The following is a 21,437-nucleotide window of genomic DNA, read 5'->3' as shown; positions in this document are numbered from 1 at the left end:
CTTCAAGCAAACCTCAGATTCATAGAAAGGGATACTGGTCATTGCTGCCAAGAAATCAATGTAAGTGATTTACCCAGCGTTCCTGTATTCTTCAGATATGTCAGAACCCTTACTGAACTTTCTCACCATCTGCAAAGGGTAAATAATGTCTACATCACTGTAAGATAGTTGCATTTAATGTACTGTTTTATACAGAAATGATGATGTCTTCTGTAACAATTATTTTATCTTGAAAATCGAATAGGCTGAAATTGCAAAGTAACTGACCATTTGGATGTTTGTAAGACATACAAATAAATACCTTCCTTGTCTTCTGGATCACTTGCATTTTCATTGAAATAGATGTTCATTGCTTGCTGGAATTCTTTCTCTCTCTCTCTCTCTCTCTCTCTTTTTTTTTTTTTTTTTTTGTCCAGCTTGGAGGTCTGTCTCAGATTGGGGAGAACACTGTAATTCGTTTAACATACTTAACAATTTTACTCAATTGAGAATCCATGCTTTAGTGTTTTCCTTCTTCAAGATTCTTTGTGAATTTCTTTATAGGTCAAAATTTTAAGACTGAAATGTTCCTAGGAATAATAGTTCTCCAGGTAGTTCTGCTTTTTCTCTTGATGCAAATACTTCCTTTTCATTGCCAGGCTGAATTTGGGGAAGATGAGGAAATGTCAACCTTCTCTTCTTGCTTGCTTGCTCTCAAAATGCTTTTGTGGGTTGGGTGTTTTTTTTCCCTCCTTTTTTTAGGAGTACTCTGTAACTTTTCTTAGAACTTTTCTGCTGAATTTGATTATAAAAATCATAGGTCATTCTTGTCTCCCTCTTTCCTTACAGGCAAAGCCTGAGTAAAATTGATAGTGTTTCAGGATCAGGAATTGTGTTGGTTTCTCTGTCAGTCCTCTAAAATCTGAGCACGTCGTTCTATGGGATGAGTAAAACACAAGCACACAGCTCTTGGAAAAAAAGAGAATAATCACTTTATCTGTGTTTCTAATTTATTGAGGGGTTGTTTTTAAAGAATTCTTGCTTTAGGTGGTTATTCTTAACAAAAAAAATAATGTAGGCCCTTAATTCTTACCTGTGGTCGATTCTACTTCATTCTTCCTTCTGTCTGAAGTTGCTGATAGTCCTATTTCAAGTCACCTTTTTAGCCTAATGGGAAAGAATTGCTATTTTCTATCTAGCAAGGAGATGTTTATGGACAAACTTAGGAAGTTGTTAAAGTACTTTAATCTACAGCACTATAAATATGCAAGGTATTATTTACATGATTTATATTACTAGACTGGTATGAGGACTGACGTGCAGAATGAGTGATACATTTGGCTTTTCTGTTGGTCATGATGAAATCTCTCAGATCTGCTTGAGTCATGTAATTTTGTTTTTCAGTGTCAAGTATTTAGCTAGATTAGTGAAACAATGCATTTCTTTTGTTTTGGTGGGTTTTTTGAGGGTTTTTCCCCCCTGTTCCATCCTTCCCAAGGGTTATTCTCTGGGAGTCAGATTTCTCTATTTCAATGGCTAAAAGACTTGCAGACAGAAGAGTTGGTATCCTAGGGCAGGAGAAGCTGTTCCCACCATCAATGGCAAGTTAAAGCCGAAGGGCTATCTTGAACTCTGAGTCGGTGTCTGTGGTTCCTGTACCATCTTGAGGAAGATGAAGAACAGCTCTGTGGAGCCAGTCAGGAATTGCCTGGAAGCTTTTGTTTTCTTTAAAATAAAAACTCTTCTGATTCCTAACTCAGCAAACCATAAAACTGAATAGGGCCATAAAGAAATCTTTCAGCCCATTCCCTGCTCCAAGATGGGATCCATTTGTACATGCATCATGTTTGACAGATGTTTATGTAACCCTATCTTACAAGGTTCTCACTGGAGATTCTGCAATCTCTGCAGGATGTTTGTTCCAGTTCTTTGTTAGCTTTGCTATTTAAAAAACAAACAAAAAAAAAACAACAACAAAAAAATCCTAGTGTAATTCTTCAGTCCTTCTTACTGCAATTGCTTTTCATCCCATCTCCTGTGGACAGATTTTCCTTTCTTTTTGCAGCAGCCTTTCATGGGTTTGAATGTTTTTCTTCTTGTCTGTCCCCAAGTTTTCTCTCTTCTTAGGCTTACCATCCCTGGTTTAGTTCAAGCTTGCCTCATAATCATGTTTTCTGACTACTATTATTACTCTATTTTTGAACCATCTCCTCATCCTCTTTGGAGTAGGAAACCCAAAACCAAACACAGAACTTAGTTGTTGGCTTATCGATGCTAATTAAAGGATTGCTTCATTGTTTGCTGTTCTTACCCTCTTTACCATCTCTGTGCTCAGTGCCGCTGCTGTTGTGATCCAGCTGTGGGAACTCTATAAATATACTGGTATGTTTGGCTTAGCAGAATTTTAATGAGTACTTTATTCAGAAATAAATACAAATACTATTTGCACACTGGTGTTTGCATATTTGTGGTTTCTAGAAATAAACTTGTCTTCAGCAACAGTGTGTTACCCAAACAGGTGACACTAACTTCTAAGAAGGAGAAAACACCTGAGAGCGTTCCTCCACTGAGACAGTGGATTTCCCTCTTTTTATTCAGGTTAAAGAGCTGAACCATTATTTGGAAGCCGAGAAGTCATGTAGGACAGACTTAGAGATGTATGTGGCTGTTCTCAACACGCAAAAATCCGTCCTGCAAGAAGATGCAGAGAAGTTGCGGAAAGAACTGCATGAAGGTACCTATCTAATAATGATCCTTTTGACTCTTCTACACTGAAAATGCAAAAACAAACACAGCTGTTACTTCTTTTCTGATTTCTTATTTGAATTGGATTTAAAGAAATTGGGCGGGGGGGGGGGGAAGGAGCAGTGTTTTTAAATGTGAAAGCCACTGAAATGTTTACAGAACAGTTGAATGTGGAGTTCTTTTATGACCGAGAAAAACAACAGAGCCATTCCTTCTCTTGAGAGATGCTATTGAAATTCTGCTAAGTTCTTAGAGTATTGCAAGCAACCATCTTATTAAAGTGATTTTACTGGTATTTTTTATTTGTGTACAATTATGAGCATTATTTCTGTAATGTATTGATATGTCTCCCTGAGGTATGCCAATTCTGAATGCCTGGTGGTGGAATGGATGTGTAAATGTACATGCATGCCAGTACAGCACAGAATCACTGCAGAGAAATGAAAAATGGAACCGTCTGTTGAAATAAATAGGGACATAGAAGACAGACTTTTGAAGCCAGCACTTAAAAAAATAAACTATCAGAATTCATGAATGAAGTTAAGGCATTAGTCTCCTAATTGGGAAATCTTAAACTGTTGGTAATACATGCCTAATCACAAGCCAGCTTTGGGAATTAAGAAAATGCCTTATTTCATCCTAAATAGTTGTTGAACAAAGCCTGACTGTTTTTGATTAGAACAATAACTACTTTTATTTGTGAAAATGCGTCTCTTTGGAAAAGAGGTTAAAAAAATTCTGATTCAGAATGACTTTTTCTATTTTTGAATAGTCTGCCATCTCTTAGAGCAAGAGCGACAACAGCACAACCAGTTGAAACACACATGGCAAAAAGCCAATGACCAGTTCTTGGAGTCTCAGCGTTTGCTGATGAGGGACATGCAACGTATGGAAATTGTTCTGACCTCTGAGCAGCTCCGGCAAGTTGAAGAACTGAAAAAAAAGGATCAGGTTACTTGCTGCTTCCCTTTTTTTTTTTTTTTTTTTTTTTTTTTTTTAAATACTGTAGATTTAATGTGGTATAACAGGTATGGAAATCACATGTTGGAGACAAGTTAGTTAAGTGTGTTAATATTTCAAAAAACGATACGTGACAGTTTTAACAGAAACTCTCCATTTGAATGACAGCCGACAGTTATAACAGAAACTCTCAATTTGTGCGAATATTTTAATATTAATGTATATGGTAACTTTAAAAGTAATGTTGCCAGTATTGTTAAATGAAAAGGTAATAATATCTAGAAGTTAATCTTGGAGGAAGAAACAGTCATCTGTGATGCAAAACATCTGGATTAAGGATGTTAGGATAGCAAGTTTCACTTCTTTCTACGTTTCTCCAATACAGTACCTAGCTCAGGCATAAATTAAGAGCTTCATTTTAAATGAGCTTATGCAAATGATTCTGTACATGCTTTATGACTTAGTGTTCTATGATGTCTTTCTTTTTGATTCTTTTTCCATATGTTATATTCCATTGTTTAGAGTAATCAAGGCACTTCTTGTTTTCATGTTTTATTTTAATGTTCATGCTTGTATAATGGCTGTTAATGGGCCATTAGTGATGCAAGTATGTTCTGTACAATAACCAGTGTAACAGCTATTTTTCTTACTTATTTGGTAATCCCTATAATAAGAATTTTGATGTAGGTAATATGTTCTTTGAATAAAATTATTCTAGAACATGAACTGGCCACTAAACTTGAAAAGTAAGTTTTTGTTTAAGTCTGGGTGCCTTATGAAGTGAACACTAGATTTTTAACCAAAAGAATCCTTATGTGGTAAATACTGGATGTTTAACCAAAATAATCTTTTCCAGTGCCGCCGTTGTAGCTTAGTTTATCGTGAAAGCTAATGTCATGACGATTAGGACAAAACTGTATCCCGCTTACATGTGTTCTCTATCAACCACTGATTTCTAGGAAGAAGATGATCAGCAAAGGCTTAGCAAGAGAAAGGAGCAGAAGCAAAAAGATTCAGATGATGAAACGAAAGCTTCATGTTCTCTAGCCCAGGAGGAAACCCTTACCCAGCTCTCTAATGAAGAGGTAAAACAATTGGATAGTTCAAAGCAACTTTGAGCACTTGTGCTTTCCTCGGGGTGTTGATTACAAATACAAATGCAAACTCGGTGCTCTTTATTCTCTGTAGATTATAGTTCTTATTAAGCAATGAAAAATCTTTGGAGTTGCGCTTGAATATATAAATTTTAATAAAAGTTGGAAGACAATACTTTACAATCCTGAGAGGTGCTGTTAAAAACTGTAATTTACCTTTTGCATTCAGGATGTTAACTGCTGTTAAATTCTCTTGGGATTTATAACCACATTGTAACACATCTAAATGTTCCGAATTAAACCAATTATATCTGAACATTCAGCAAGTGTATTGTAGCTACTTTGCTAACCTACTAGTTGAATTCTGTACTAAACTTAAACTGGTTAGACAAGTCTGAGATCACTGATTATGAAGTTAGCCAGTTGCTTAGCATGCGCAAAATATCATGATGCGTGTGTCTGTATGTATTAAGCTACATGCAACTGTGCAAGTAGAGCTTTTTGGCCACATCTGTTCAGCAGCCAAAAATAAGTATTTTTTCTTTAGCCAAGCTGGTAGCTGGGGCTCAGAATCAAGTTTTGCAGAAGCTGCTTGAGCTGTATTAGTAGGCTCATTATAACAGCCAAAAAAAGTGATGCTGCTGGATGTCATTAGTTAGCAAGCCTTTTGGGTGTTGTAGACAGTCATACACTGGGACAAGCTGAAATTGGATTTGAAATTTGCACTTGTGAAGACATGAGCACACAGGTTGTAACTTGGAAACAATATCAAAATGGGCAATTACTTATCCTTTCCCACTGCATTTTGCTTGTTTATCTGATCATCTGACAGGTTCCATTTTGGTTTTGTAAGTCAAAACAGGACAAATTAGTAAAAAAGAAAACAAGTTTTGTGCTATAGAAGCTTATGTAAGCTTCAAGAGACTTGGGAATTTGCAGTGTCAACCGGTATTTTGCCTGTTATATTTATCCTTTTCGAAGGGAAAAAAAGTATATACTTCTAGAGTCTGCCCTTTATTGTTATCCATGATTGGTAACAGTTTAGAATGCAGAAAGATGCTCCGAATTGTAATATCTAACTGTAGGTGAGATCTAGTTCTACCTTTTGTCCTACACTAAGGTTACAACTTTTTTTATTTCAAATACTGTGTTGCATACTAACACTTCTGCATCCAGATGTGAAATGAGACCTATTGATGGTGACCACAGGTTTTGTCTTCTGATGTTTTCTTTAATCTCACTCCCTGAGCTACTCCTTAGTCCCTCCCTTAATCACATTTATTTAATTCTAGGAGTTATACACGGTGGAGAATTTTACATTTTGAGTAAGGGTATAGTTTCCAGAGTGGTTTTGGTTTTGCTTATGGATTTATATTTTGTTGCTACTTACGACCTTTTTTAGCTGTGCGGAATGTGTTTTAGAAGTGGTAAGGTACGGTATATCAGTCATGTCTCGTAACTTGTCATAATTTGACTTCTGAGCTCTTCTCTGGTGAGCAGTTAGCGATAGAATCATAGAAAGGTTTGAATTGGAAGAGACCTTAAAGATCATCTGGTTCCAACCCCCTGCCACGGGCAGGGACACCTTCCACTAGAGCAGTTTGCTCAAAGCCCCGTCCAGCCTGGCCTTGAACACTTCCAGGGAGGGGGCATCTACAGCTTCTCTGGGCAACCTGTTACAAATAAAAACAAATGATTTGTTATCTCTATCACCAAATAGTTGTTGTCCGAAGATGCAGTTTTATATAAGTCATGCTCTTGACTTTTTGTTATGAACTTGAACTCATATGTATACATATTAAAGTAAATATAAATATTATGCCTAAAAATGCTTAGAACAAGGCATTTACAACAGTCATAAAAACAGTAATACGTAATATATTGTTATAAGTTATAAACACCTACATGGAAGTACCAGCCGCCTGCTTGTCTCTGCTAGACCCATTTCAGAAATTATTATTTTTCTCAAGAGGCTTGTTTTCAGTGTTTTCTTTACATGTCTAATGGCAAAGCAGAAGTGCATAATATATTGGAAGGTATTTTGAAAGCAGTCATATGCTTTTTAAATAAAGCATTACTGCTCTCTTTTCAGTGCTACAAATAAAAACAGATCAAGAGACTTAATGTGCCTTACACACGTCACAGGACAGTTAGTGTGGCTTTTGGTATTGGCATTCCCCAGGATGCCTTTCTGTTTAAGCCCAGCCTTTTCCCTTTGTATTTTATTTTATGTACAAACAATCTTTTAAAGAAAATATTTCTTTCTCTTACAATATTTTGTCAGACACTCAAAGCAGAAGAAAGAAACAGAAGAAGAATATTCACTTGTCAGTATAGAGTAGATTTTAAGTATGTAATTCTCCATTTATTTATATGTTAATGTAAAGTTTTTTGTTTTATGAAAGACTTCTGAATTTACTTGTGGAAGTGGAATTTTTGCCTTCTGTTGTGTAGATTATAGTTCTAGAAGTGATATTCCAAGTATATCTCTTCAGTGGAAGAAGCGCCTCGTTTCAAATATTGGAAGATGTAAGGAGAAGGAGACTCTGTCCTTGCTTGTCTGGCAGGAAGACAGATTCTTACAAAAGCACTCTGTTAAGAGAAGACTTTTTTTTTCTTGTTAGTTTGGTTTTGTTTTTTCATTCTAGCTGGTACATTTCAGTTCTCTATCCTTTTCTCTGCCATCTTAAGTTTAGTGATCAGATGTTCTTGCCAAAGCCAATTTAAACTTTCCTTTACCATGTCTGATAATTCGTGTCCAGCATTCCTCTTGAACCATGCTTCTAGAGTGGAGTATATAATTTTTTCTTCCTGGTTTTTTCAATTTCAGGTGCATGTAAATAGCACCCATGGCTCGGTCCATTCGTTGGATGCAGACTTGCTTCTTTCTTCTGGCGAATCTTTCAATAAATCGGATAATGATATGTTTAAAGATGGACTACGGAGAGCACAGTCAACAGACAGTCTGGGGACATCTGGATCTTTACAGTCCAAAGCTTTAGGATACAACAACAAAGCAAAATCTGCTGGGAACCTGGATGAGTCAGATTTTGGACCGCTTGTTGGAGCAGATTCAGTGTCTGAGAACTTTGATACAGCTTCCCTTGGGTCTCTGCAAATGCCAAGTGGGTTCATGTTAACCAAAGATCAGGAAAAAGCAATCAAAGCAATGACACCAGAGCAAGAAGAGACTGCTTCACTTCTTTCCAGTGTTACTCAAGGGGTAGAAAGCGCTTATGTATCTCCCAGTGGTTACCGCTTGGTTAGCGAAACAGAGTGGAACCTACTGCAGAAGGAGGTGAGTGCACTGCCTGCATCTGCGGTGACAGCTGCCGGCGTGACTGGCTGCCTCTGCACGTTGTGGGCTGTCTGCTGGGCAAAAGCTTTCCTGATTTGCTTTACATGGGGTCAGGAGCGGAAGGAAATACGTAGCATCATATGTAGCTATTCACTTTTCTCTCTCGGAATACTTATGTAGGTAAAGCACATCTGATGTAAACCATATTGGTTGACTCTGTTTGTGGGAAAGTCAGCTTTACTAAATACAGTATATTTTTGCACTTGGGGAGGGTCTGGCAGAGGTAGCTGTTGATCTCACAAACATGTGAGGGGGTAAAGAAAGACGGGAGAACTCAAAGAAAAGAAGAAAATGGGAAGTTAAGGAAAGGACGTTATAGTGCATCTGGGGGTGACTAGGAAAGTGCAAAGATTAACAAGAGGAGCAAGGCTAACAGTGCTGTTTTGTACGCCAAGGAGTTTTACTGAGGATTGTGCATGGAGTGCAATTTAGAAATGAGCAGCCAAGATACGCATAACGCACAAACCTCCCACAAAGGAAGCTTCAGAAAATTGTTGGGGACTTGCATCATCAGAAACCAATTTCTGAGAGCAACGAGCAGCAGATTAGTCTTAACACTGTGCCAGTTTCAGTATGGGTGAGCAAGGAAATTGTTGCTTCTGGGTGTTCTGCCTGTCAGCTTTTCAGCAGTTTATATCATCACAGTTCAAAGCTTGCATTTGGTTTATTGCTGAAAAGAGGAGTATTGTGGGGCTCCTGGGGGTTACTCTTTCAGAAGAGAGGCCAAGGAAGAAGGGAAGAAAGGGGGGTGTGTGGTGGTGGTGGTGGGGAGATAACAATCCATAATGGGTGAAAAGGAAGACAAGATGGGGGTAAAAAAAAGGAATGTAAGAATGCAGTGAAAGAGAAGAGGCCAGGCAAAGGCCAGATGAGATGAAGAACTAGTGATATTTTATTTCCTCAACTTGTTGGAACTCGACTTATCTGCAAATCATTACTTAGGAGGCCTCTCCAAACCCATTGTAAAGTTGCTATTTTTGTGTTGCTACTAATTTGTAATATCTGGAGAAACTACGTCGTCGTGATCTCAGAGCTGAGTTAAATCCTTTACTTTTGAGTATTTCCTTGCCCTGTTGACATTTGGATGACCTTTTACTCCAACCCTTTCTTAGAATTGAGAAAAGAAATGCACTGCTTCCCACGTATTTCTGGAGGCAGGACTGCAGGCAGGGAATGCGAATGCTACTCTGTGTGGGTGGGACACGGAGCAGCAAATACAAATACGATTTCAGCTTAAACCTGACTTGCAGCTGGAGCTTGGATAAAACTTCCATTTGTCCCCTTGGCCAAAACCATTACAGTTTCAAAATGGTGGCTGGTTTACTCCTGGCTGCATACCCCAACACTTGCCCCCCTCCACCTTGCTCCTGTTTGGTTTTGGTTTGTTTGTGTGTTGTTTTTTAGGGGTTTTGGTTTGTTTGTTTTGTTTTGAATCTGCCTCTCTTCTATGTTATTCTTTCCCAATTGTTCTTTTAGCTGATTATTCAGTCTCTGATACTGAGGAATACTGGAGGAGGGTATTAAAAAGTAAATAAAGCTTGATGACTGTTGTAGAACAAAATTAGTATGTGCCATTGAAAAATATTCAAAACTCAGTTACAGGAGGAAAAAGATTTAAGGCAGTCCTGACCTGATGAACTGACTTGCTTTTTAAGTGGTTTGCGTTGATTTAAAAAAAAAAAAAAAAAAAAAAGGCAAAAATGAAAAAAAAACCCAAAACACCACAAAAAACCCCCAGACACCCACACACCCACCCACACACCCACACCAAAAACCCAAACACTGTAGTATTGTGTTTATAATTTGATTTGTAATAGAAAATAATTGCATGAAAAAATGCTATGCTCTATTGACAGCTTTTCTCTGAGATGTCTGTTTCTGTACAGGTAATTAAGTAATGCATTTCGAAAGGACACACTGAATGACTTGATGAACTCTTGCATGTCATGGCTTATTGCTTTTGTGCTAAAAGTGGGACTCATGCCAGGAAAAGCTGATATCCTGCAGGATCCTGTAGATCCTAATGATTTACATTATCCTTTGCTTTTAGAGCAACTTAATCTTGCCATTACGTGATTCTGCCACTGTCTTCTGTTCGTAATATTTTGTGATCATACAACACACCTGAGAGTATGTAGCACTCCTGCATTCCTTGAAGAATTTTATGGCCTTTATGGCAGGTGATGACTCTGTGTTCTCCAGGTGCAGAATGCAGGGAACAAGCTGGGTAGACGCTGTGATATGTGCTCGAATTATGAGAAGCAGTTGCAAGGTATCCAGATTCAGGAGGCTGAGACAAGAGACCAGGTGGGATTTCTCTTCAAGCTTTAGCACGACTTTTGCCATTGTTCATGCTACTAAGGTTACAACAGTGAACCATCTGCTGTTTTATTCATTGGTTTTAATTGAACAATGTCAGCATACTTAAAATCTGGATAACTTCTGACATTTTATTGACATAGCCTGATTTGTTACTGTTACGTGATCATGAGCACCACATGTACCTATTTCTTAAGGATTTACCTTGGAGAACCACTTTATCCGGTGCTATAAGACCATGCAGTAAAGGCACTGTTCTATAAAAAGTGTTGTGCTGATGCTGAAGTCATATCTTTCATAATTTATATTCTAAAATGCTTTTCATGCATTAAATTCTATTATCTTTGATACTGCAATAATTGTTAACAGCAAAGGGAAAATCAGAGGACCTCATCCTAGCAGCATAAAATGACTGTACAGTATTGGAGGATGTTTGTTTCCTGCCATATACTGAAGAGCAATTTTCAGATGGGTATGGAAGGCATGAGTCACATTCTGCGTTGAAATAAGTGGTTGAAGTAATTACATGGCGATGGTCCAGTGCAGTTTGTCCCATGTTTCCTTAGAGGTGTAATCTGTGATGCAGGGTGTTGCAGAAGACCAACAAAGGAACTTCTGGGTTGCAAAGGGTTTTGAGAGATTTTGTTTTGTGGTTTGGGGGTGTGATGGGGGTGTGTGTTCAGGAAATAAATACTCCCCTAAAGAATGGAAAATTAAATCATTTTGTTGTAACAACACAGGTGAAAAAGCTGCAGGTGATGCTGAGGCAGGCTAATGACCAGCTGGAAAAGGCAATGAAAGATAAACAGGAATTGGAGGATTACATGAAACAAAGTGCTGAGGACTCCTCTAATCAGGTACAAGCATTTTGTAATCAAGATGGTAGGAATCATAAAATGTTATTCAGAAGTATGTAAGAAGAACTCTTGTCCTCTGTTAGATATGGATGGACTACCTGCTGTAGAGACAAAAAAAAAAAAGAGAATTTCTGGGGTTAGTTATGCTCCACCTGAGTCTGCCACAGATTCTAGATAAGCCTGACATGTGTCTAGTATCATGTTATCCAATTTTGGCCCTAAAGTTTCATCTTGAAATCCACTACAGAGGTGATAATTGGAATTTGAGTAGTGTTTGAGTTTTGAAATGCCCTGTGTATGAAATCACCCAAACATGCCTTGTGTTCTTGGTCGCTGTCCTTGTCAGCAGAAGAGTGGTACTATTCATACCACTTGTTCTCATCAATACTTGACACCCAGTTAATGGATTTGTGGTGAAGACATAGAGTTAATGAGTATCTGAGCAGGCAGTAACAGTAGTTAGTCCAAAATATGTGCTAGACTTCTTTTAAAACAATAGCCTGCTGAAAAGATTTTTCATTCTGACATGTGTACGTAAGTCTCCTGGAACAATGGAGCCAAATAGGATGTGTGGTAGTCGTAGCTTTTTTTTTTTTTTTTTTAAAGTCATCATCTTTGGCCTGTTAAAGATTACAAAATGAGGTAAATGCTGTGTACAAGACATTGAATTTACTTCACCTGAGCTGGAAGACTTTCTTTCTTCCATCCCACCTAGTATTCTTTCTTACTAAGGAAACAGTAGTCATTAGACAAAGTCTGTCTTAGATGACAGGAATATGTTTATGCATTCTTTCTTTTGGCTGTACCAGGGTGCTCTTAATTAAATAAGGCTTAATTTAACTGTTAAGCATGTAGTGGTGTAGAATAACTTAATTGTAAAGTTTTTGAAGATCTGTGCTTTCAGAGAAAGGTAAAAAAAATAACTTTACCTTAAAGAAAATGCTGAAAACTTAGGTAGTAGCTCTGCAGTTTCCCTTCAGTGTCTCTGAACTGGCTTACATTCGAGTTTGATTAGAATTAACTGTTTATGTGCTGTTTAGAGTTTGGTAAATAGAATGTAAGTATATTATTGGTATAGAAGCACAGCATGTCTTCTCACTGACTTGAGCTGCATTACTGCTTTACTGAGTCAGGGATTTACAAAATAAACTTCAGTAGACTAGTTTGAAATTTCAGAGTATATGTTAGTAACGATAACAGGCAAGAGAACTTCAGTGGTTGTTTCTTCTTCAGAATCTGTTTCGTGCTTTTATCTTTGTGTGGGGTTTCTTTTTTTTTTAAGATCTCTTTGCTTATGGCTAAATGTCAAAAGTCGGAGAACTTCCTCAGTGAACTGCAGCAGGCATTTTCGCAAGCAAAGAGAAGTGTCCAGGAGCAAATGGTAAGACAGCTTAAGCCCAGAGATCACTCAAACAGCACTGTTTGTCTAACCCTTGGAGCTCAATGTATTTGGCAAAGGCTTTGTCTTGCTGCCCAGCCAAGCTTGGCTAGAGAGAGCTGTGCATCTTAACATGTAAAGTTACTGACCAAATGAGCTCTGATAGCAAGTGCTGGACCTGTAACAGTTTGTAGGGTCAGTCTGTCGTGCTTTCTGCGTGTATGCGTATTGATTAATATATGATTAATAATAGTCAACTTTTTCCCCCTTATTTGTTATGGACATTCCATGTCCATTTAGTATCTTACTTCACCTCAGATCTGAAGACAGAATAGATTTTCTCAAGACAATTTTTTAGGATTCATCACAGGTACCATCACTAGTGAGTATTTTCTTGAGTTTTAGAGATGAATGCTCAATGTTTTTGCAGGTCAGACTTAAAATATCAGCCCTAACACCCAGGAAGAGATATGTATGGGAACTTACTTTTTTTTTTAAACTATTTTGAGCATCTTGTAGGAATTAAGCCAAAGAACAGGAGTAGGACCTCATTTTCTAGGGCAGAATAAAGTCTAGCTTCCTTAGAGCAATTCATTCCCCTCTGTATTAGAATCCAGTTTCTTCTTTTTTCCTCCCTTTCACAGCATTGTGGGGACTAAGAGCATTCATTCTCATGAATCCCAGTATCGCATTTCTAGGGTCTGGGATTGCCTGTAGGACATCAGGACATTGCTTGCAGAAATGTTCTGTTTGGTGTTCTGTGAGAGCACACCTAATGGAGATGCAGGAGATTCAGAAAATGTATTGATCTGAATATGCTTTTCATGCTGTCCACCTATAATACAAAGGGCAGCCTCTGTCCAAGTTCAAGTCCCTGTTTCCCTATACCAAAGCAACCATTCCTCTCAGAAAAGTTCGCTGGACTTTTTTTTTTTTCCTTTGTAATGCAAGCAAAACTGTGGTTTCTTAATCCTTTTTCTTCACAAGGGATCAGCTGTTTCGGTGTTTTCCTCAAAAGACAGTGGGAGGCAGTTTCAGGATTAATGTTTTAGGGTTTTTGAGTAACCTGATCTTACAGCCGAGTTGTTAGGTGATTTTAATAAACATCACTGCCAGTTCTCGAAACCACGTGTGATTTCCTTTCCCTGCCCTCCCTCCATCAACACAGCCAGCTAATGGATACATGCAGAAGAAAACAGGGAGACTTAACAGCACTGTATTTATCACTTGCTTCCTCCTATCTGCCCGTACAGTTACGATTGATCTCATCTTTATTTCTGGTGCATAGGCCAGGCAAGAGAGAACTGATCATGTTGCTCCACAAAAACATTTTGTTTTCCTTCTTTACAAAGAATATCAATTCACCAGAGCTTTGAAAGCAATGATAGTAAATGGGGCATGAAGAGATCTGAGCATGACCCTGAGTGAGAATTTATGCTTTTCTTTACATTGGAGGCTGTCCTGACACAGTCAAGGGAGCAGGTTTCAGAAGAGTTGGTGAGACTGCAAAAAGATAATGAAAGTCTTCAAGGAAAACATAGCTTGCATGTGTCTTTACAGCAAGCTGAAGACTTCATTCTACCAGAAGCAGCAGAGGTAAAACATTTTTAAATCATTAACACAAATAAGGCATGTGACTAGATCTTGCTGGAAGAATCTTCTTTATCAAAAAGCTGGCTCAAATAGCACAATGCACAATAATCTGGATTTTAAACCTGTAAGTCTGTGAAGTACAAAATCAGCAGTCTGATCCCACTGTGCCATGATCATGCTTCAGGGTATGGATAGATAGTAATAAAGTGAGTTAACTGTGGCCTGACAACTGCTCTGTTGTCAGTAGAGTGTGGGTTTATCCAAGTTCAGCTCGTTTAAGCTGTATTGTGCAGCTGAGCACACAAGTGTTCAGTCACCATGGCTCCAATGTAGGTATTGATTCAATAAATTAAGCTTAGTCAGTCACTTTAATTTCTGTCCAGGCATTAAGACCAGTAATAATACTGAGCCTTGAATAATGATAAGCCTTGTCATCCTTTTCAAGGCCACTCCCTTACACTCAAGCACGTCAAGCTTAAAAGATTGTGGGGGGTGAAGGGCAGGGGGAGAGAGTCATAAGCCTGTGGAGACACGTTCTTCATTTACTAGGGCCAAGAAAACTGTTCGCAATTTTGTTTTAATACCTTGCTGGATGCAAGATCTGGTATGGTGGGACAAACCTCGGGGTAGCATAACTTTGTCTTTGGTTTGTATGCTGGTAAATATAGTACTGTGTATATCTGAAGATCATAAGACAAATCTTTGCTAATCATTGATTCAGGAGCTCCGTGAGCTGATTTTAAAATATCGTGAAGACATAATTAGTGTGCGGACAGCAGCAGATCACCTTGAGGAGAAGCTTAAGGCGGAGATTTTATTCTTAAAAGAACAGATTCAAGCTGAACAATATTTGAAAGAAAATATAGAAGAAACTCTACAGCTGGAAATAGAGAACTGCAAAGAGGAAATAGGTGAGTGGAAAGAGGAAACAGTCTCAAAATAGGCATACTAGAAATTAGATAAGTGAAGACTTGATTTTTGTGGTAAGTAGACTTACCTGAATTTTAAATATTGTGCATTTTTGATAGCAGATACACCAAAGCTCTGCAGCTGAAAACAAAAGTACAATTATTTTTTTACCTTTGAGGTACCTTTGATGTAGCACATGCTTAATTCTCCTTTAAATATTAACAAAATTAAACAGGGTATGTCGAGTTCCCTGTGGTTTTCTTGCATTTAAGCTTTAATATTCTTGTTTTTCAGCTTCCATTTCCAGTTTAAAAGCTGAACTGGAAAGAATAAAAGTGGAAAAGGAACAGGTAAGGAGCCCCTTCACTGTGGAATTTTTGGTTTTGTTTGTTTGTTTTTTTTTAATAAAGAAAATAGGATTATTTTTTTCTGCCAGTTCTATCAGTGACAATGTGTTGCTGTCTTTGACATCAGCCTCTTCATATCAGAGAAAATGAACTTTTTTTCCCATCTGCCTTTGAGGTGTCAGTAACACTTTAGATATATTTTTGTATGATGCTTAGTATGCCCAGTATTGGGAGGGAAAGAGAGCTGAACTAAGGAGGGAACTCTGAGACGCGTAACATTATTGTTCCTTCATCTCAACATGCTTGTGGGATGCTGTGGAGGGCTGGCTTATTGGCGCAGGTAACCTTTCCTTTCTGTAAGAAGGAACACCAGTCTATGCATTTGCACAAATTTTCTTACTGAGCACTAACACTGTACTGGACGCTCTAAGTCTATTGCAACTCTTAATATCAACTAAGAATGTAGGTGCACCTGTGCTGTAACTGCACCTGTGGGGCTTCCGTGACCGTTTCAAAGGGAACACACGTGGTCATGCCTGCAACTTTGAAGGACAGAATAGCTGTATTGATGCCAGTGTAGGACTGGGACATGTTCATAGTTCTGTTCCTTAAAAGGTCTTTTGTCTGTTTATTAATATGTAACAAATATTGGGTTAACTAATTCCTAACTAATACTAGGTTACCTAATAATAACCTAAATGTCAGGTTTGGCCATTTCTCTCCAGCTCCAAAAAGAAATAAATGGAGAGAAAGAGATGTTATTTAGGCGTTTTCTGTGTCCCTAGGAGAGATTATTGAGCTGTATTTCTGAGTCCTGGGAAAGACACCCAGGCTATACTTCCTGTGTGGAGGGACTGTGAGAAATTGAAACGTTAGGAATTTTAGTTAATACTTTTTTTATTATTATAATATAGTTGGAAAGTTCTTCGCAGGAAAACCTGCAGCAGCTGGAGAGTCTGCAGGAAACAAAAAACACTTTAGAAGAACAGTTGAAGAAGGAGACAGCAGCAAAGGTAGCTATCCTGTCTGGGTATGAAGTACATAAGCACCTTCTGCGATGACCAAACTGTGGTCAGAAGATGTATCACTACATGAGAATGAAAAAGGAAGCTTTTGAGCGTTGATAAGATTCTGGCAGTGAAATAGTTTCCGTTGGATGCTGTTTAAATCCTCATCCCAATCACTTTGCCCTTGGATTTGTAAAGCAGTGGATTTGAATTGCTGCTGACTTGAGTATCTGTTTTGGCTTGTCTTCCAAAGTTAGGCTTCAATAACGTTTCTGCATATAGAAAGCTTCCTGACTAACCAAACCTCGGTTTGAATGCTTTGGTACTTTTGAATAAATGTCATTTTGTTGTTGCTGTAGGAAGAAGCCCTACTTTGGCAGTCAGATGAATTAATTGTGATAGGATTTCTCTCTCTCTTCCCTGTCCTCTAAAAACTTTTTTGACTAAAACTGGAGACAGCAAGATAGTTATCTCTTCACCAGCAGATTATTGCCCTTCATCTATGGTTGTGTTCCATTAAAAGTCAGAAATCTAACTTTTTATTTTGAAATCCTTGGACATAGTGCTGTTAAAAGACATAGGGCTTTTTCATGCTTTCACCAATCTAATGAGGATGTTTGTCTGACGAGTATTAGCCCCCAATTTTGCAATTAGGAAAATTGAGGTGTAGAAAGAGCGATTGGTTTAATTTCTTGCCAAGACTCTGAGAATAACCATGCTTCTTTGCTCTATCACGCTTTAATCAGTTTATACAAGCTTCTCCTTTTTTATTCAGTTTAAGCATAGCATAAAGAATCTCTTTCTTTTCAGGCAAACCTTGAACAGCTGGTATTTGAAGAGAAGAATAAAGCTCAGCGGTTGCAGACTGAATTAGATGTCAGTGAGCAAGTGCAGAGAGATTTTGTAAAGCTTTCTCAGACGCTTCAGGTAAGGGAAATGGAATCCATTTGTAAAGTGCTATTTTTGTTTCTTTACTTCTCCAGAGCTGTGTAAAATAAGAAGTAGCCGTTGTAAATTTTCTTATGTTGGTATTTATGAACTACTTTAAAAGTTATTAGTATAATAAGCTGATCAATCATTCCTAGTATAATATTAGTATTAAAGCCTGCTGGGGATTTTATTCTGATTACTTGATTCCAACCGATTCTCGGCAGCCAAGATACATAACTATTGTACTAAAAGGAAATGTAGAGAGCCATAAATGATGGCACCTTTACACCCTAGTTTTTCATTGTCCATCTCCTCATGTTTTTCCAGTATGTTACTTTTCAAAGCAAATCATTAGGGTGCAAATATTTGAGGACAAAGTAAGGAATTTGTACTGTTTGAAGGACCATTTCATGTATTCATATCATGTTATATTTACTGCTTTCTATTTATACAATCTAAAAGTCGTATCCTTGCTGTCGTCATTGTTGCTATCCTTGTGTTTCCTCCAAAAAGCGGAACCTGTGGTTGGCGATGAAATACCGAGAGGTGGCTGAAGGAAGGAGTTTTGGCAGGGGTGTTCATCGAGGCTAATTCCAGTTTGTCAGGCTGATCTCTTTCTTCCTGTTAACTGTAGAGAGCGCGAAGGGACCTGCAGGTTTTGTGTTTGCAGGGTGACTAACTGTCTCCTCAGGGAGCCAGGCTAGATTGGGCTCACCTTCAGTGTCTGTGTTTTTAGAATTTGCACCCCCCTCACATTCCAGCTTACTAGAAATCTTGCTCACAAAGGAGGTACTGAATTTCCGCACTGTTGCCTTCGAGTTCTTGGCCAGTCTGCTCGGTGAAATTCAGCAGAATTAAAAATACAAATTTTTTGAGTCAAATGTTCAGGTTTATTTGGAAAACTAAACCAGGAATATAGGAGATTGCCCATCCAGCTAAACTCTGTCTGGTAAACAATAGGGAACTGTCGTCTTTTGTTCCAGCTGTTTCTGGAGGAGTAGGTAGGACAAAGGAGACTATTGAATTGTCCTGGCTAGTGAAGTTGCTTCTTGCTTGTCATCATCCTCTCTTTTTTAAAGTACTGCATGCACTGGTTTATGCAGTTCTTAGGGCAAAAACGTATACGCCACTTGGAAGATGTGTGGCACACTCTTCCAAAACTTGCAGGCAGTTCAGTAGGCCTTCAGTACTGAGCTCAGTAAGTGTGTTGTAGCTCTGTATTTTGTGTTTTCTTTCTGCCCCTAAGCAGTTCGTACACATTAGTTTCTCAGCAGTTAGTGCTTTCAGTTTAAACGGTGGTTTGGCCATTTCCACCGTGCATAGTACAAGATCTGCTGCGTAACACGAGAGGTTACCACTGAATGAGGATTTTGGTTTCTTGATAGCCACACAGGGTTATTTCCTTCCCTGATGTTGTCAATAGAGAGCCTGGGTGAGTATGACTCACTGTGTGAGGTGTCCACCGGCCAAGTTAGGTATCAGCAATGGAGACAAAGGGCTAAAAATCAATTAACCACTAGTTGGGAATTTACAACTGAAAGCCCAGATCCTAATACAAAAAAAAAGTTTGAATGTTAAAAAAAAAAAAATATATATATATATATTAAAAATTGTGATCTCTTTGCATTCATTTCAGCAGTTGTGCTGGGCACTTTTTTAGCATATAAGAAACAGCTTAAGATAGATTATCAGAAAAGCAAGTAACAGGAGTGAGCTTGGAAATGGGACATTTCCTCTGAGAGCATTTTAGCTTTGGTCTTGGGAGCCTTGAAGGCCTGTGTTAGGCAGGTCTCCGCTTCCTGACAGTCTTTCTGTGCAAGTTTGCATTGCTTTGCCCATCTCCTCCAGGTTGCCTGGCCAGCATGGTGTCGGTGATTGGTTATTAGGCAAAACATAGAGTGATGATGAAGGCTTGCTTGAGCCCTGCAGAAAGTGGCTTTTCATTTTAAAAACACAACTGCCTTATTGTCTTCCTTCCCCCCATTCTTAGTTCTAAACTAAGCTTGTGCTCCTTCACACCTTGCATTTTTCAGCCAATGATAATTTGATCTCTCTTCTGCTTGCACAGGTACTGGGGGTTGCTGACGTGGCCTGTTGGCTCAGTTCTGGTTATGGGTCTATGGTCTTGCAGCAGCACATTCTACTAGCTCATTGCGTCTGTTGGTTTTCTGTAGGTGCAGCTGGAGCGGATCCGGCAGGCAGATTCCCTGGAGAGAATCCGTGCAATCCTGAATGACACAAAACTGACGGACATTAATCAGCTTCCTGAAACATGACACCCTGATGAGCGGGCTCCAAGGCTGCATTTGGGGTTTTTAACTCATCTTTATAGCAACATTAATTATTATTTAACTCTAACTGAAAGAGCAGAAGACAACAGAGGAGAGCAATGACTAAGTTTTGTTTCTAGAGGGAAAAGGGTTTTGTACTGGGCAGGAAGAGAGCACAAGGGTGACTTGGAGTGTAGGAAGAAGAACTTTCTAATGGAAACACTAATGAGTGCAGTGTTTCATGTTCCACTGAGTGGGATCAGTCCTTACATTCTGAAAAACTTCCCCTCTTTCAGCCGACTTCGTAACCTAATATAGAGTTTTGGAACATTTACCCCCCGTCTTTCCCTCTTTCCTTTCCCCCCACTACTGTGATCGAAGTAGCTGCTGGAAACCGTGTTGTTCCTCCAAAACATTGAAGAGCAAAGTGGTTGAAGTTTTTCTGTTTGAATAGTCAGTAACAGTATTCAGCTAGCAGAGAGAATGAGGTGTAGAGTATGCTGTATGAATATTTTATATTAAAATATGACTTTATTAGCAGGACACTGGATATTGATCTTATTTCATAACTCAGTACTTTTTTTTTTTTTTTTTTAAACCGTTGACTTTGTGTTGAAGAATCTGAATGCTGCTGAAATGTGGTGGACATGAGTGAGCTGTGTGTCTCCTGAACAGATAAATGCTAATCCAAAAAAAAAAGAAAAATGTACTGAGAATTTAGCTCTTTGAAATTTTTCCGTTGAATTCTGATACTTAAGGAAAAGCACAAGAAATGCACTGTTTTGTAATCTCTTTTCACAAATGTAATTTAGAGTATGGAATTATAGCTGGTTCTTTCTCATCTCTAAAGCTAGGCAGTACCTGTAATCCCTTCTCTGTGTAAAAAAAAAAAAAAAAAAAAAAAAGAGCTAGGATAAATCCTGTGCATTGTCTGAGCATTGGCATGGGGTTTATGCAGGTCTGCTTTGCTCTGGTGGATGTAAGTTGCTAGTAAGTTGCTAGTAAGGTGTAAAGTTGCTAGCTTTCACTGGAAAGTCTCACGGTAAGGTGCTGAATGAAGCAGTCAGCTTGACCCCTCTTCTGGGTCAGCGAAACAGTATGCAAAACAGTGATTGCCCTCCCAACCACAGAGCACAAATGCGCTGGAGCTGCATTATTCTGCTGGTTCAAGTTTGAAAGGTACAGTGCATCTCTTACTTTAAAGTATGGTATCATGGCATTGCTGAGTTGACTCCTACACTGTCCCATATCTCTGTAACCGTACATTTAAATTACACTAGGGAACACGGCAGCAGAGACAAGAAATTCTTGTGATCAATCAGGTGCTAGGTTTGGGTTTCTTGTTCTATAAATGTATGGCGGTAACATGACTATTCCTCCTCCCTTTTCTCCTTTTCTCGGGGTTTCAAGCACAGGGTTGGATAGCAGTGGTTTCATGTACGGTTGCAGGTGTTGATAATACTGGTGGTGCAAACTGTGTTCTTGAACTGGCCCCTACTTACAACTCGGTTAAAAGAAAGGAGGCTGAAGGAGCAGATCGTTACTGTCCAAAATTTGTTACTTAGACTTTCCTCCATTGCTTATTGGTTTGGTTTTTTTTACGTACTTGACCATAGCTCTGAAGGTGATGAAGAAAACCAGAAGTGACAGAAAATGTTCCATGACTATATTTTAAGTGCTTAAATCCTATT

At 38.6% G+C, this 21,437-nt stretch overlaps 1 protein-coding gene across 7 annotated transcripts in view; it reads left to right on the top strand.

Moving 5' to 3' along the window:
* The window catches only part of RABEP1 (rabaptin, RAB GTPase binding effector protein 1), a 51,339-nt gene extending 30,152 nt beyond the window's left edge, over positions 1–21,187 (top strand). For 5 of the 7 annotated variants that reach the window (XM_087751432.1, XM_087751430.1, XM_087751429.1 and 2 more), the window contains 13 exons: positions 2,578–2,713; positions 3,497–3,675; positions 4,644–4,769; positions 7,609–8,076; positions 10,339–10,443; positions 11,196–11,312; positions 12,595–12,693; positions 14,146–14,286; positions 15,005–15,194; positions 15,487–15,542; positions 16,454–16,552; positions 17,357–17,473; positions 19,651–21,187. In XM_087751432.1, the coding sequence (XP_087607558.1) occupies positions 2,578–2,713; positions 3,497–3,675; positions 4,644–4,769; positions 7,609–8,076; positions 10,339–10,443; positions 11,196–11,312; positions 12,595–12,693; positions 14,146–14,286; positions 15,005–15,194; positions 15,487–15,542; positions 16,454–16,552; positions 17,357–17,473; positions 19,651–19,752 (1,935 nt within the window). In that variant the 3' untranslated portion in view covers positions 19,753–21,187. The remainder of the gene's footprint in view (positions 1–2,577; positions 2,714–3,496; positions 3,676–4,643; positions 4,770–7,608; positions 8,077–10,338; positions 10,444–11,195; positions 11,313–12,594; positions 12,694–14,145; positions 14,287–15,004; positions 15,195–15,486; positions 15,543–16,453; positions 16,553–17,356; positions 17,474–19,650) is intronic. The other 2 variants (XM_087751431.1, XM_087751433.1) reach the window with 2 other exon arrangements.
* The last annotated feature ends 250 nt before the right edge of the window (positions 21,188–21,437 follow it).

Source organism: Nipponia nippon, unplaced genomic scaffold (genome assembly GCF_047370975.1).
Source record: "Nipponia nippon isolate SJK-2023a ecotype South Korea unplaced genomic scaffold, ASM4737097v1 scaffold_15, whole genome shotgun sequence".
NCBI lineage: Eukaryota > Metazoa > Chordata > Aves > Pelecaniformes > Threskiornithidae > Nipponia > Nipponia nippon.
Note: the sequence above shows the minus strand (reverse complement) of the source record. Positions and strands in the feature narration are given on the sequence as shown.